Source organism: Nansenia antarctica, assembly GCF_963989245.1.
Source record: "Nansenia antarctica genome assembly, chromosome: 9".
NCBI lineage: Eukaryota > Metazoa > Chordata > Actinopteri > Argentiniformes > Microstomatidae > Nansenia > Nansenia antarctica.
The window spans coordinates 12,433,403-12,446,586 of record NC_137679.1 but is presented as its reverse complement, the minus strand read 5'-3'; the positions used below and the strand labels follow the sequence as shown (position 1 = coordinate 12,446,586).

Here is a 13,184-nt window from a genome sequence, read left to right as displayed (position 1 = left end):
TGACGTCTGTGACCTGGAGTGTCTAGGACCGGAGGGCGGGAAGGAGTCACGTGAGAGGAAACAGGACCCGTGCAATTTGCACTTCTGAAAAAAACACGCAATTAAACTCTGTTATCATTGAAAATGTGAGATAGTTCAACAGTTTACAACAACATTTAAGTTTTGCCCATATACATGCACCTTAATTTATGGATACCTATATTACCGGTATATCTTGTATTTTTATTAACTGCTGTGCAACACATTGTCTCTGAATATTTATCTGAAAATAGCAGCTATGGAGTCCATAAGGAGCCTATCATTTACTGTGTCTTTTAGCTCAACTTCATACTTTGATTTTTTTTTTTCTTTCAGTAAACTGTTTCGGAACTACTTGACTGTGCTACTTAATGAGTCAATTGCGTAGTCAGTGGCAGGTGTGAGAGATGAGTCAGTGGTGGCTTGCCTCAGGCATGAATCTAACCACCACAAATCAAACAACCAACCGAACTGATCTTGAATCAGTTTATTAAGACGCCACCAGATCATCGCTCATCAAAGACACAGTAAATAGGCTAATTATGGACTCTATAGTCGATGCTATTTTCAGATAACTAAATTAAGAGACAACGTGTTGCACAGCAACAGTTAACAAAATACAAGATAGAATATAGGTAGCCTATCCATAAATTAAGGTGCATGTATATGGGCAAACATGAATTTGGTTGTAAACTGTTGAACTATCTCACGTCTTAACGGAGTGAACACGTGATTCCTTCCCTGTTATTCCTGGTCGTGGACGATTCTGTCTTTCTGACTTTCTCAGCCTGCTCGCTGCCACATCCAAGACCGTCAAGACACTGCGGAAAGTGTTGCGTAATGTATGGAAGACATTTGATCAAATTACATATAAATGTGTTAATGTCTTACACGTGCTGCAATTATGTTATTGAATTAATCTTGCTTTATGGTGTGCACTGTGCACTATCATTGAACTAGCTGGGTTACTGTTAACATTTCGTTAACCTAGTTGCTATTAATTAACGCTTTAGTAATTAACGGTTGGTATACGGTCAGGTAATTTAACATAATTAGTTATGTATTATATATATATATATATATTATATATATATATATAGCTAAAACAGTTTGGTAAGTGGACTAATTCGGGGATTTTGCTCAAGCGTTTGGACAATTCTGACTCTTTCCAATTAGCAGGATCGTCCGCATTCGGAAAATGCGCTATAATTGATTGTTAGCTACCAACCTATCAAACTGGAGTGGGGGGATTTGTCTCCCTAATTGCTGATGATGATCAATCAGTAGCATTTAAGCCTAAAGATGTGTTGCCATGACACTGTAATTCTTTTACTACAGCCAATCCCAAAACCAATCATGGAAGAATGGGACGAGGTAATTTGCCACCTGACCATTAACTTCATCAAACACATTTTGATATGAATCATACTAAATGAAGAGGCAGTTTTTTCCCCTCACAATCACACTCTCTGTTTGCAGGATGCTACTATCAGTACCAGCAATGGTAAGTTAAAGACCCATTTTAAGTTATGAAAAGTTACATTTACATTTTTGGCATTTAGCAGACGCCTTATTCCAAATTACTTACAATCGATACATTTGACTAAGCAAGTGAATCATCAATTCACTAGTTGTAGCAGGAAGAGTTATCCAGCTCAGGCCAGGGGCCATTGGCAGTCGTGCTAGAAGAAGAAAGAATTTTACATTTACAAATAATCAATAGCCTGATGGTTCCTTATCACACTGGCAGAGCTAACAAGTTCACAGGTGACATGGCTTTGTACATAGAATACTGAAGGAATGATTTCCTTTTTTTAGGGGGTGTTCTCACTAGAACATTTGCTTCACTTGAAACGGAGTTTAGGATAAAGTTCGCTTTGCTCTGTGTTGTTTGGAGCTGTGAGAACTCGCATTCGCGCTCCCGCAGCAAAGAACCCTCGGATGCTCCGCTTGAAAAGGGTGGTTTCGCTTCGGTTAGAAACGACGCATCCATCACTTTGCTTCGCTTTTGGTGAGAACGCTGCTCGAGGCAGTCCATAGGAAAACAACAGCGCACGCGTGTTGATCTGTATAAGAGCGGGACAACGGGCAACGGACAACTACCACGTCTGTTACTTCGATTGCGTATGTTACTTCGTTTACATGAAGGCTTGTGAAAACGCAAATCAGAGAAATAATTTATGCAACAATGTTGCGAAGTCGTCCACTTGCTCCGGGTCTCGATTCGGACTTTCATGTGAGAACATGACCTTAAAGACTAAGCATCTCCTCTCCCAGTGGCATGACCTCATGAAACAGTGAAGGCCACAGTTAGTACACTGCTCAAAAAAAATGAAGGAAGCACTTAATCACAGTATTTTCAGGTTCGCCATTGGTGCCCCGTTCTCTTCACAGATGAGAACAGGTTCACACTGAGCATGTGACAGACATGAAAGAGTGTGGAGACGCCGTTGCGAATGTTATGCTGCCTGCAACATCATCCAGCATGACCGGTTTGTCAGTGATGGTATGGGGAGGCATATCCTCGAAGTGTCCCCATTAATTTCTTTGAGCAGTGTATATTGGATACTATACTAGGAGCGAATGATGGTAGGATGGTGCCTTTTTCATAATGGTATATGCTAACTGATGCTTGGGAATGCCTGACTGATGGCACCCCATTTAAGTTGAAATGTAATGATTAGGTGAATCCCACTTGGCGTCCTCCATGTTTGTCTTCTTATAAGGTAGAATATTAGATGTATAAGATCAGCTGATTCGATGTCATTGGTGTGTTTAGATAACGGTGTGTCCAGGAACAGTGGAGGAGGCTTTGGTGGTAGTGGTAAGTTCTATAGGCATGGTTGTTAAGCTCTGCCAGTGGCTGGTTGGGTAGAGTTTGCACTGAGCCAATTCAAAGGTAATGTAAATTCCACCAAGGTGGTAAATTAAACGTTTACCAATTGAATAGGCATCTGAATATCTGGGATGAATGATCGCTAGATGGGCTGTTATGCTGATCTGAACCTCCTGTCTACTCTTCGACAGGCAGAGGAGCTAGGGGAGGAGGCGGAGGCTTCAAACGCTTTGCTTCAGGTGGTTACATTTAGTACCTAATATAAAGAGTGTTTCAAGCCATTTTGTTCTTTGTGGTTTTTGAATTAAGAAAAACAGACTAGTTACAGAAAGAAATTCAAGCCAATCTTGAGTTGCAATTGTAGTTAGTAAAACTCAACAAAATTCCATTTTATGTACTATGATAATTGAGAGAAGTTGCTTTACTCCGGCTGAATGCGTGTTTTCTTCTGAACAGGGAGCACTGATGAGAATGGGAACAAAGGTAAGTGTTGACTGATATCAGAGGTCATACTGTTTCCCAAAAGATTGAAGTCCATAACATGACCCCCCGGTTTGAGACCCTTTCTCAGTAAATAGGCTTTTTTTCTTTCAGGGGGTGACGGAGGCAGCTCTTGGAATAGTGGTTGGGAGAGAGGAAGAGGTGAGAATGTCTGCTGCTGGTTGGACCTGACTGGGGTCTATTCGGTCTGACGAAACTTCTCCAATATTACTAGAGACATTTTCTCAACCATACAATTCTTATCTGAATGTTCTGAACAGGCCTCCTGAAAGGCATTAGTTTGTATGGTGTGGATTCATTGAGCTGAGTATTTTAACCAATGCTTGACAATTGAATGCTTTTAAACCCTGAAGTAATGTAATGTCCTGTTGTCTTAACAGGGGGCGGAAGTGGTGGATTCAGAAGTGGTATATTCAGTTTATCATTTTTTCCTTCTTTGTGCCTCTTAATGTGTTGATCTTTCATTGTCTGACAAGCTTCTTTGTGACTTGCTGCAAAACATTTTTCTGTTTTACAGGGGATGGTGATAACATCAATGAAAAAGGTATGATGGATTTCATATACTGAATACAGGATAACATGCTCTGTTGCCAAGTTCACACCATGGCGCAGCGCCACTCTTACATTGTTTGGGGAGAACCTTGGGGGTGTAATGGCGGTAAACCATTGAATTCTCCTCACTTCTGCTATTTCCCCTCAGGTTTTGGAGGTGGCAGAGGAGGTCATGGGGGCAGAGGAGGCTTCCACTCTAGAGGTACATCTGATTCTGCACCACTGGAGGCTGGTGACGGTGAAATGAGGAACACCCCATTCCTCCTTCCATCCGAATGAGCCTGTCTCCTGATTTCTGCCTCCACTGATCTCCCCTTCTAGAATGTTCTGTTAGCTCCATGACTGATGAAGAACAAACATGTCACACACCTGATACAGGCACACGCAGATGCTTGGTTAATCTGTGAAGATGAACACCAACTATGCTCATAAGAATGTACTAGTTGAGTTGCTGATGGGTGTGATCTCAAACGTGATTTCCTGGTTTCAGATGGTGAAGATGGAGGTGGAAGAGGAGGCTTCGGTGGAGGAGGTAATTCAGTGGGCGTTTTGTGTGTTTTTTAAAACCTTTTATTTTACCAGGAATTTCCATTGATGTCTGAGGACATGGGGCTAGAGTGTTGGATGAAACTGCCTTGCCGCACAAGTCCATCTCCTTACAGTGTGTCTTGTCTTTGTTCTCCTCAGGCTACCGTGGAAGAGACGAAGAAGTGTTCTCCAAAGGTTCTGTCTTTGAGATATTACCTTATCAATGAATGGTCATGATTGATTTGTGGAAAGCATAACTTGATTTGTTGACGAGGTGGCCCAGCCACTCTTGCATTGTTTGGGGAGAACCCTGAAATGAGCTGTCCTCTGATTTCTGCTTCCCTGGTTGACAGGAGAGATGGGCTCCTGTCCTATTTGTGTGCAAGGCTTACTTACTTAAACATGGTTTTCTTGCCGTCTTATTGAGACCTGTTTCCCACATCAGGCTCCCGGGATGGTGAGGGAGGAGACGGTGATGCTGATGGTCAGTATGTTCATACCTGATGGCCATGGGCTCTAAATATTGCAAACTTTCTCTTCTACTGTAAACCGTCTCTCCTGGGTGGTCTAGCTAAGCAGGAGTTTCGGAGTATCTAAGGCCTCCCTAAGACCTTCTAGGGTGACCTGTGCCTCCCCTCCCTCCTTAGCACCTCCAAGGGTGACCTATGTGGCCCCCACCCCCTCTGAAGAGGACTCTGATGTCTTCGCTCAGTTTGAAACGGGCATCAACTTTGACAAGTATGACAACATCCTGGTGGATGTCAGTGGCAGCAACCCCCCCAAAGCCATCCTGGTGAGTTCCTTCCTGGTGTCTTCATGTTGCCTCAGTTGATGACTTTCACTACCTGATGAGCAATTTTTTTTAACCAATTTTCACAAATTGTCTTGAATGGTTTACATTTGCCTGTTTGTCTGTGAATTGTTGTATGATCTGAAGGTAAATTGAGAGAAAATAAATCTGAATAAAAGTCCCCAAAAAAATAAATCTGAATAAGTCAGAAGAAAACATTTCCAAATAAAAGTCAGAATAAAAGTCAGAAAAATTAAATTTCTGAAAAAAAGTCCAGTATGTGCTGGATGGTGGAGTATTGGTTCAGCGCATCCCATGGACATGTGGATCCACATACAAGGACATCTGCAAGCTGTACAGTGAGTATGTCACAAGGAAGTATGGAGAGGCAGTTGTACCTCCAGACAGCTCCAGATGGGCTCAAGGCTCTGCTGGGGAGATGTGGGAACAGATACCACATCAGGGCTGCTGGAGAAGGTGGAGGGGATGGTGCAGAAGAACGGAGGAGAGTGCTACACCAACAAATTGTTGAGAGGGGCAAAAGCGGTCATACAAAGGAAGATGGAGGCAGAGGCTGTCCCAAGGCAGATGGATCAGCCACAGATGGACCATTCCTCAGAGTCTCTCGTCTCTAACTTCCGTCAATGGATGAAAGCTGCCCTCTCTCCTGAGGTCCTAGAAGAAGTGAAGATGTGGGTGAAGGCAATATTGGCTGGGGCAGCTATGGGGGCAGCGTTTGGGGTGGGCGGTGTGGCTGTAGCAGGTTTAGTCATGTGTGAGGTGGGGGGCCTGGGGACTGCAGCAGCAGCAGCCATGGGAGGGATAGCAGGAGCTATGATAGGGCCCGAGGGGTTGCATGATGCCGGTCCAAAAGGGAAAACACAAGTGGCAGTAATTAGACCAATAGCAGATTGAGGGACTCCTTTTTTTTATTTAAAACATTTGTTTTTCAAATTTTATCCCCTTTTTTTTTTTTTTTTTTTTCACCCAATTTGGTATCCAATTGAACCCAACCTAGCATCCAATTATCCCCTGCCTATTGCGTAGGATCCGCCGCACGACCCCGTGGCCGGCAGCCCCAGAGGAGATCGCCAGGCAGACTAGCTGACTGGCTCCTCGAGCCCAGCACCGTTATTCCGGCACCCCGGGGGCGGTGTTGCGCGACGGATCCTTGTCCGGAAATAGTCCTATACCGCCCTCGGGAGCGGCCGCTCAATATGCCGCTCCCTGTGTGCCTCGGCCATATCCGGGTCTGGCGAGACCGGGATTCGATCCCAGTCCCCGGTGAGGGACTCTTAACAGTAGAAGGGGCTTCAACTGTAGATCAGGGAGTTGTGGCTGTAGCTTCAGAATCGTTTTTTTCTTCCGTTGTAGCAATAACAAATTCTCCATTCAAATGAAGAGAGGCTCTGGGTGGAATTCCTATATTTCGTTTGTCTATAAATGTTTTATTTTATTTTATTTTATTTTGATACGGTTCATGTGTGTCAGCCCTTCTGGGATTCTTATCTCACTTTTATGTTTCTTGTCGTTGCACCTGTATTGTATATGTGTGTGTGCAAATAAAGACGAATAACAAATCTGACTGGATTCTATTTTCTTGCATCTTGATCATTAATAGTAATGGCTCAAGGCTCTGTCCTGCTGCCAGGCCTTCCCCAGAGTCTACAGACTCTGACTTAAGTAGGTGGATCAAGTGTGCTCTCTCCCCTGAGGTCCTGAGTGGAGTGATCCCATGGGCGGCAGGGTTACTACTGGGTGTAGTGGTAGGGGCAGCTGCTGGGGCATGTGTGGCTGGATTAACAAGGATGTCAATGACAACTTGTATGGCTGTGGGGGGGATAGGATTAGGACTTTTGGGAGGGAGCATTGGTTTGGTGATAGGGTTTGACAAACTTGAGAAGAAGAGGTGATTAGACCAACAGCAGGATGAGGGAGTTAGTACAGTAGCAGAGGGGTCTCTGTGGGGACAGGGAGTTACAGCTGGAGCTTCAGGAATGGTTTGTTGATATTATGTATGTATGTTTGATATTTAATGATAATACTTCACACTTGCTTGATTGACATTTACTATTGTTTATTTCATATTGTATAATGTTGTACATTCACAAACCAAGCTCCAAAAGGGCACATCATGTACTGTATTCAGGTGGCATGCAGTGGAAGAGGAGTATTGTAGTACGTGTCTGTGTGTCCTGCTATAACAGGAAGTAGTGTTAATCATTATGGGCATCGTGATAGCTTCTCAGGACTAAAGCAATATTTACATTTCTATCAATGTAACATTCTTTGTCTTTGCTTCTCTGGGAGCACATCTGAAAGGTCCTGTTGAACTCTGGCCAAACACATATCAACAAAAAGTAACAAAATTAACAGAAATCTCTCTCTCTCTCTCCATATCAGTAACAATTATACATCCAGAGAGGTAATCTACAACACTTGCATGTAACAGTAATCTCTGAAAGTCTGACCTTCAATTGTAGCAACATTGAAGCCACAAGGAAATGTGTTTGTTACCTGATCAAATTAAAATTACAATGACAAAAGATGTAGAATTCATAGTATTTGAAATGAGCATTTAAAAATCATGCCATTCATCTATGGTGACCCTACAGCAAAGTTCTTGACAACAATCAGGCATTATAGCAGTCTGATGTACATGGAGTCAAATGGTTATTCTCTCTCTCAATCTTATTCCTTGTGATAATTATAATCATTTAAAATATGCAGTGTGTGTGTGCGCATGTGTTTGTGTTTGTGTGTGTGTGTGGGGTGTCCATACACGGCAGGCCCTGTTGTACAGTTTGTCATCATCACTCCTCTTTCTTCAAGTCCAGTGTCTTGTTATGATGCTTCACCAAACAGTGTCCCTTCAAAGTGACCCTTGACCCTCAGTCTATAGAAGTGACCCCTGGTCAGGCTGTAGAGATTAGCCCACTTCTGGACTGTGCATGATACAAAGTCAAGTTTGCTCACTCAAAGCAGAGCAGCACCGATGATGCTTAGTCAGTGAAATTAAATGGTAGTGGTCAGGCCTGTCAGAGTAATGTGGAAAATAGGACACAAGAGGGTGCTATACCATGAAATTTACCATCCTGGCAACATCAGGGGAAACACTTGGTTGCTGTGCAACATGACTATATCTGTTAATTACATTCATATATGTATAACATACTTATTGTACAATTGTAATAGTATGACAAATTGTCAGCTTGAAGCTATGTGATAAACTACATTACAAGTCATGACTTCTGTGATTCTATTAGCTTTTTAGGACATTACAACAATAAAAGCCTCAAGACAAAGGCTAAGTCTACAAACCTAAACAGTCAGTTTGTGAAGCATGTTACGATGGACACACAGTGTATGAGTTCATGATTGGCAATAAAAAAAGTGCAAAACCTAATAGACTCACAGACATCATTCTAAAAACACTTGGACTTGCTGACTTTTAAAGCTTTGAAATGAACAAAAGGCACGGAGGAATTACACTATTGCAAACAAAAGTCAACGTCCTCTGACTCTCCCTCATTGTGGCCTGTAGCCACTCAGCTGAGGCATATAGCTAGGGGCGGGTCCTGCTGACGACGGCTGCCAATCAGGGGTTTCCTCTTCATCTGTGGGCGTGGTCTGCTGAGACCCCTCCTCCAATGGGCTGAACCTGAGCGACGAGGCCCCGCCCTGCTCCTCCATCTCTAGCTGGTTGAACTCCGCAGGCGGACGGCTGTCCTCGTTACCCGCCGGCGAGCGTCTGAAGTATGGGTTCCTGGGGTAGCGGGACTCCTGCCCCTCCTGGAGGTGGAGCTGGTGGTGGAGGTCAGGGTGCTCCTCTGAGTCCAGCAGGGGCTGTGTGGGCGAAGACGTGCTGGGCCTGGGCCTGGGTCTGGGTCTTGTAGCCAGTGGAGGCGGCCACCACAGAGGAGTATTGGACGGTGCTGGCCGTGGTCTGGCCCGAATCTCCCCCCTCGTCGCTGTCAGAGACGCTCTGGCGTGGCGAGGACATACAGGAGGAGCCTCCGATGCCGCTGCTGTGCTCTTCCGACAGGTACTTGTCCTTCTTCAGGGGCAGGCACGTCTTGTCCTCCTCGTACAGGGACTTCCTGTCAAACACATCCACTTCCACCACGCTCACATCTGCCAGGATGCTCTCCTTGGGGCTGTCTGCCTGGCAGCGGAGAGGGGGAGAGAGAGAGAGAGAGAGAGAGAGAGAGAGAGAGAGAGAGAGAGAGAGAGAGAGAGAGAGAGAGAGAGAGAGAGAGAGAGAGAGAGAGAGAGAGAAGAGGGTTGATGGGATTAAATAATATACAGTATAATAATAATAATAATAATAATAATAATATAGAGATATAGATAGGTGAAGTGGATGCACATCTGAATCTAGGACAGGTGTTTTGTCTGTGGGACATAAATCATCTAAGTTCCTAAGTTTATAAGTTCCTACGTTTATTTCTTCCCACAGCAGCACAGAGGCACTGGGACCTACTTTGGAGGGGAAGTCAGGTGACCAGGTGGCGATGGTGCTGTTGGAGGGGTCTGGGACAACCGGCCAGAAGATTTTCTTGATCCTAAACAAAACAAGGCATGGTTAGAGAACGTCTTTTAGCAGGTGAAAAATAGACTATAGGTTTTAGTCTGTTGCTTTGTGTTTGGTTTGGCATGCAGGATGAGAACGTTTGGAACTATTCTGTTGATTCCACTGAAGCCTTCATGCTAGATTCAGTGAAATGAAGTGATAGTTCTTTGAAAAGGAATTATTTCAAACACAAACACAGCTATTTTTGTAAGTGCTTTGTTCAGACAGCTAATCTACTGTATGATATCAAGCAAAGTCAAATTCCTCAGCAATGACATATGTGCTGTCTTCACAGAGAGAAGCCAGAACTGCTGCAGTAACTTTCCAGGAGTCATAAATATAATATATAATATAATAATCCATAGTGATGAATGTTGTTCCAGGCTGTCACAGTGTAGGAGAGACAGGATAGAGGAGTAACTCACTACTCCTTCTTGCACATGCAGAACAGCATGGTCATCAACACCACGAACAGGAAGGCGAAACACGCTCCCACCACGATGCCCTCTATCTGGCCCGGAGCTGATGGACAACGCGCACGCACGCACGTGCACGCGCACACGCACACGCACACACACACACGCGCACACAACAAATAGAGAACATTTAAATGAGATCTAGAACATCAAGATGAGATACAACATTAAGATGACATCTTCTACAACATTATTGTTGATTCACTTGACTAACGAATAGAACCACAGAGGGAGAACGGATGGCAGCCCAGGGGAAGTTATAGAGGGACAGAAGTTTAACAGAGTGCAAAATGTTGCTTTTGTAGTATGAAATATTCTTGTGCTCCGGCAGATTTTGTGAAAATATTGCTGATGGAGTCCATTCACATGGTGCAATTTTGGAAATACATGACAGACAGAATACAAAAGAAAACCATGTGGGTGTACCTCAGTCCATGTAACATGTTTGTGTTGGTTGTGTGTGTGCTTGGTTTTAGAACAGTACTGTGCTCCTGGTAACGCTCACCGTAGGTGTGGGTAACGAAGGAGAAGTTGGTGCTGTTGGTGTGTCCCACCACAGTAGAGGCCATGACCCGCACCACGTAGTTACTGCTGCTGGACAGGTGCCTGAGCGTGTAGGAGTCGGTGTCAGGAGGCACGCTGTCGGCTGCAAAACAACACAGTCACAGAGGTGAACACACACACTCGTACACGCCGCCCCGACACTCCCATTACAGCAGGACTGCACATGGAGAACGAGATGACAGTAAATTGGGTCAAGACACAGAATCATTTTAATTATAACATTTTTATTTAATTAATGTTAATTCATGTGTGTGTGTGTGTGTGTGTGTGTGTGTGCGTGTCCGTCACGTCTGTTTGAGTGTGTGTGTACAGTACGTACAGAGTTCGTGGCCCCCTGTGGTGTAGTAGATGGTGTAGTTGGTGATGAAGCCTCGTTGTCTGTCCAGAGGGATCTCCATCCACTCCAGCTCTGCATCGTTCTTCCCTGGCCTCAGCTATCACAAAAGGTGTTAAAAGTGTTCCCACGCACAAATTAAGCCTAACATGTTTTGTAATTACAATTTATTCCAAGACTTGGCTTAATCTGTGGCCAGGAAACCAGTGAAGCAAATGTTCTAGTGAGAACACCCCCTAAAAAAAGGAAATCATTCCTTCAGTATTCTGTGTACAAAGCCATGTCACCTGTGAACTTGTTAGCTCTGCCAGTGTGATAAGGAACCATCAGGCTATTGATTATTTGTAAATGTAAAAAATGTTCTTCTTCTAGCACGACTGCCAATGGCCCCTGGCCTGAGCTGGATAACTCTTCCTGCTACAACTAGTGAATTGATGATTCACTTGCTTAGTCAAATGTATCGATTGTACCTTAAGTAATTTGGAATAAGGCGTCTGCTAAATGCCAAAAATGTAAATGTAACTTTTCATAACTTAAAATGGGTCTTTAACTTACCATTGCTGGTACTGATAGTAGCATCCTGCAAACAGAGTGTGATTGTGAGGGGAAAAAACTGCCTCTTCATTTTAGTATGATTCATATCAAAATGTGTTTGATGAAGTTAATGGTCAGGTGGCAAATTACCTCGTCCCATTCTTCCATGATTGGTTTTGGGATTGGCTGTAGTAAAATAATTACAGTGTCAAGGCAACACATCTTTAGGCTTAAATGCTACTGGTTGATCATCATCAGCAATTAGGGAGACAAATGCATTTGCAGCCCTCCCCCCCACTCCAGTTTGATAGGTTGGTAGCTAACAATCAATTATAGCGCGTTTTCCGAATGCGGACGATCCTGCTAATTGGAAAGAGTCAGAATTGTCCAAACGCTTGAGCAAAATCCCCGAATTAGTCCACTTACCAAACTGTTTTAGCTATACAATACATAACTAATTATGTTTAATTACCTGGCCGTATACCAACCGTTAATTACTAAAGCTTTAATTAATAGCAACTAGGTTAACGAAATGTTAACAGTAACCCAGCTAGTTCAATGATATTGCACAGTGCACACCATAAAGCAAGATTAATTCAATAACATAATTGCAGCACGTGTAAGACATTAACACATTTATATGTAATTTGATCAAATGTCTTCCATACATTACGCAACACTTTCCGCAGTGTCTTGACGGTCTTGGATGTGGCAGCGAGCAGGCTGAGAAAGTCAGAAAGACAGAATCGTCCACGACCAGGAATAACAGGGAAGGAATCACGTGTTCACTCCGTTAAGACGTGAGATAGTTCAACAGTTTACAACCAAGTTTGCCCATATACATGCACCTTAATTTATGGATAGGCTACCTATATTCTATCTTGTATTTTGTTAACGTACTGTTGCTGTGCAACACATTGTCTCTTAATTTCGTTATCTGAAAATAGCATCTATATAATAGAGTCCATAATTAGCCTATTTACTGTGTCTTTGATGAGCGATGATCTGGTGGCGTCTTAATAAACTGATTCAAGATCAGTTCGGTTGGTTGTTTGATTTGTGGTGGTTAGATTCATGCCTGAGGCAAGCCACCACTGACTCATCTCTCACACCTGCCACTGACTACGCAATTGACTCATTAAGTAGCACAGTCAAGTAGTTCCGAAACAGTTTACTGAAAGAAAGAAAAAATCAAAGTATGAAGTTGAGCTAAAAGACACAGTAAATGATAGGCTCCTTATGGACTCCATAGCTGCTATTTTCAGATAAATATTCAGAGACAATGTGTTGCACAGCAATTAATAAAAATACAAGATATACCGGTAATATAGGTATCCATGAATTAAGGTGCATGTATATGGGCAAACTTAAATGTTTTTGTAAACTGTTGAACTATCTCACATTTTCAATGATAAGAGTTTAATTGCGTGTTTTTTTCAGAAGTGCAAATTACACGGGTCCTGTTTCCTCTCACGTGA

General features: G+C 43.4%; 1 protein-coding gene across 1 annotated transcript; it reads right to left on the bottom strand.

Moving 5' to 3' along the window:
• Positions 1 to 8,753: 8,753 nt before the first annotated feature.
• Positions 8,754 to 11,874, bottom strand: LOC308165340 (interleukin-6 receptor subunit beta-like; the record flags this gene model as incomplete). Its single annotated transcript, XM_080539497.1, is given in 7 exon segments — positions 8,754 to 9,096; positions 9,098 to 9,390; positions 9,709 to 9,790; positions 10,227 to 10,320; positions 10,759 to 10,920; positions 11,158 to 11,272; positions 11,857 to 11,874. Coding segments are annotated over 7 exon segments (1,107 nt in total).
• Positions 11,875 to 13,184: the final 1,310 nt, after the last annotated feature.